The sequence below is a fragment of the Hylaeus volcanicus genome, unplaced genomic scaffold, assembly GCF_026283585.1.
Source record: "Hylaeus volcanicus isolate JK05 unplaced genomic scaffold, UHH_iyHylVolc1.0_haploid 8320, whole genome shotgun sequence".
In the NCBI taxonomy this organism is placed as follows: domain Eukaryota; kingdom Metazoa; phylum Arthropoda; class Insecta; order Hymenoptera; family Colletidae; genus Hylaeus; species Hylaeus volcanicus.
The window spans coordinates 1133-4700 of record NW_026531911.1 but is presented as its reverse complement, the minus strand read 5'-3'; the positions used below and the strand labels follow the sequence as shown (position 1 = coordinate 4700).

The 3568-nt window shown below is 37.9% G+C and overlaps 1 protein-coding gene across 1 annotated transcript; it reads left to right on the top strand.

The window, feature by feature from the left end:
* Window positions 1-1216: 1216 nt before the first annotated feature.
* Window positions 1217-3130, top strand: LOC128882267 (uncharacterized). The gene has a single exon (XM_054133850.1). The coding sequence runs from the start codon at window positions 1217-1219 to the stop codon at window positions 3128-3130; it is 1914 nt and encodes a 637-aa protein (XP_053989825.1).
* Window positions 3131-3568: the final 438 nt, after the last annotated feature.

Here is a 3568-nt window from a genome sequence, read left to right as displayed (position 1 = left end):
TGTGATTGGATTCAATTAAAACAAGTTATTTTAATTTTGTTTACCTCGGTAGGAATTTGAATATCAGATGAATATATATTTTATATTCGGGAAAAAATATATTGTTGCGAATATTAAATAAATATGTATTTTATATTCGTGAAAAAATATTTTGTTATGAATATCAAATAAATATGTATTTTATATTTGGAAAAAAATATTCCATTCTAAATATTTGTTAGGCCCTTTACCTGTAGCAGCAAGAAAGACCCAAGGAATCGGTACGTACCGTCGAATCATTTCGTTTATTACTATTCACATCTGGTCGCCAGAACCTTTAGCCTTAGCAGTAGAGTCTTTGTTGTGCATTTCTCACGTCGAGGTATTGCTTGGCTTTATTACTTGCTACGGTCAACTTGGAAAACCCAGACCTTCTGTCCACGTCACTGTAATTTGACATTTCCATCCGAATTTTAGCCAACCAATAGACCAATCAGAAACTGTTTTCCCTCACCCTTAACACACAAAAATTGTACGCCTACTTCGACTGTAGGCAGAAGCGCATTCATTCCGTCTCTAACCAGTCTTCACATCACAACGTCCGAATAAAGTCTGTTAGTTAAAACACAATCTCGCATCCAACATTTTTCTCTAAGTTACAGTTCACTTATATCCATTTATTCAGGAATCCTAATTGGTTCATACATTTTAGTCCTTCGAGCCGGATAAGAATTTCGATCTCGATATCGGTTTAGTATCATACATTTTGTCAGTGCGGATAGTTGTTCCGATTGAGTGACTATTGACTTTGAGTAGTGAATCAGTGTTGTGATTCCGAACTTGTAGTTCTCGTGTGTATTGCCAATTTGTGGTTGCACATACAAAACAAATACATTACGCTCCGTTGCGGGAGACATCGAACGAGAATCACTGGTGGAGGTTGACCTGGAAATTGGTCCAGAGAGCATTTTGCATCAACCAAGCAGACAGTAGCGGCCAGGCAGGTCAGAAGACGTCGCTTGGACAACATTCGACAACGGTGATCAACCGTCAAGTCAGAAGGCTGAGTCGAGCATCGTCATCCCAATAGTTGCAGAAAGGTGTTGCAGAGACGGCAGCATCCAAGGACAGCAGCAGCGAGATACAGCATTGCCATAAACTTCGTGTCGGTAAGTGCTAACGAGTCACTTTCCTATTGTTTCTTTAATCCATAGAGTTTGCTTCGATCTCAATAAATATGCCTCAGTCGGAGGAATCGAATGACATTAAGCTATTGAAAAGACAACGCGCTAATGCTAAAGCTCAAGTTAAGCGCACATTATCATACTTAGACGAACACGAAGATATGTCTATCGCAGCATTAAAAATACGACAGTTTAAATTAGAACAAATGTTTAATATATTTTCGGAAGTGCACACACCAATAGAGGTTAGGGACGAATCTTTGGACTCCACGTTAGAATGGGAATCATTTGAAGAGCAATATTATAGAGCCGCGGAAGTGATTAGCGATCGGTTAAAACATTTACGCAATAACATTGAACCCGTTCTTACAAATAGATTAATAGCAGATTCGCCGAACACGGTAAAGCCAACTAGCTCACTTTTAAGTAAAATCGAGATCAGGCCATTCGACGGCAACCCAATAGAATGGCATAGTTTCCATGATACCTTTAAGTCCTTAGTACACGATAACGAGGAGTTAATTGGGGTTCAAAAATTCCATCTTTTGAAAAATGCTCTTCGTGGAGAGGCTTCCGCAATAATCGAATCATTGAACGCGACAGAGGGTAATTATTTGGTGGCCTGGGATTTGCTACGAAAGCGATGTAATAAACCGAGGAAAATTATTAATGCACATTTAAAACTTTTGTTCGATTTACCGGAAATTACTCGCGACACACCGTCAAGCCTTAGGCAATTAGCTGAGCAGGCTCAAGTACACGTTAACGCGTTGCAGGCCGTAAATCAACCCACCGAGTACTGGGATACTATTCTGATACACCTAGTTTCAAGTAAATTACATAAGAATACTCGTCGCTCGTGGGAGCGTACTTTAGAAGATGAGGAAATTCCTCGATTCCAGCAGCTGTTAGAGTTTATAAATAAGCATGCACGAGGGGATGATTTGGGAATGGAAACTTCAAATCCATTCAAGGTGCAGGGTATACAGGATAGATTGCGCTCGAAAACACAAGTTCGCGGTCAGTCATACGTAGCGACAGATGAGCGGAAACAAGTTTGCGTCGTTTGCAAGGGAGTACACCCAATTTATAAGTGCACTAACTTTTTAGAATTGTCGGTTCGCGATCGTCTAAATACAGTGAAGCGGACGAAGCTATGTTTAAATTGCCTGCGTCCAAATCATACTGTTGTCAATTGCCAATTAGGGAATTGTCGCAAATGCGACAAGAAACACCATACTTTACTGCATATTCCGTCCGAAACCCAAGAAGTAAAAAACAATAATGAACCTTTAACCACCCCTTCGACATCTGCAAATACAATAAAAACAGCTTTAACGGTCTCATATGATTCAGAGATATTACTTGGCACAGCTCAAATCACAATTTTAGACAAATACAATAAGGAGTACACATGTCGCGTACTACTCGATAGGGGTTCCCAGACACATTTCATTACACAAAGATTCGCGGAATTATTACAATTAGATAAACACAAAATAGATCTTTCGTTTTCTGGTTTAGGGCAGCTTAATACGCATACAAAGTACGTAGTGAAGACAGGTATAAGATCAAAGACGAGTCCCTTTAGAGCACAGGTAACATTTATTGCATTACCATCAATTACGAGTAGGCTACCGTTAAGACAGATCGACCTTAGTTATTTAGAATTACCAAGACACATAGAGTTAGCGGACTCAGAATTCCATATACCAGGAGAGATAGATGCACTCATTGGGAATGCACTATTTTATGATTTATTAGAGACGGGTCAAATCAAATTAAATAAATCTTCTATCATATTACAAAACACACAGGTAGGATGGATTGTTACCGGGGAGGTAGATAGTAAAAGGCGGAATAATTCTCTTAAAGCTAATAGATTTTGTCACTTAGCCACGTCCCTTGATATGCAAATCAATCGTTTCTGGACGATGGAAGAAATTCCAGAGCAAAAATTCTTATAGAATTGAGAGTGTTTTTGTCACAAATCTCGCAATTGTTTGACCCCCTTGGTTTGCTCGGTCCGGTAATTATAAAAGCAAAAATAGTTATGCAACAATTATGGAAGTCGGCGATTGACTGGGATGATTTCATTCCGCAGTCAATAAACAAAATTTTTTGGAAAAAAAATATAACCGACTTCGAAAAACATTAAAACTTCAGTGAAAATTATGAAATAATTTCTAGTCCATTTCTGTGAATAGTGAACAGCTCTATACATGTAAGTGCTAAAAGTTTGACAAAACACAGTGAAAAGTATGAAATAATTTCTAGTTCGTTTTTATTACATATTATTCAATAATATATTACCTTTCTATTTCCTTTATATTAAATTATCTTAAATAATCTTTTCGTAGTCGACGCAAAATTAAAAATATTTAATTCCTGCTTGAGTTAGTTTT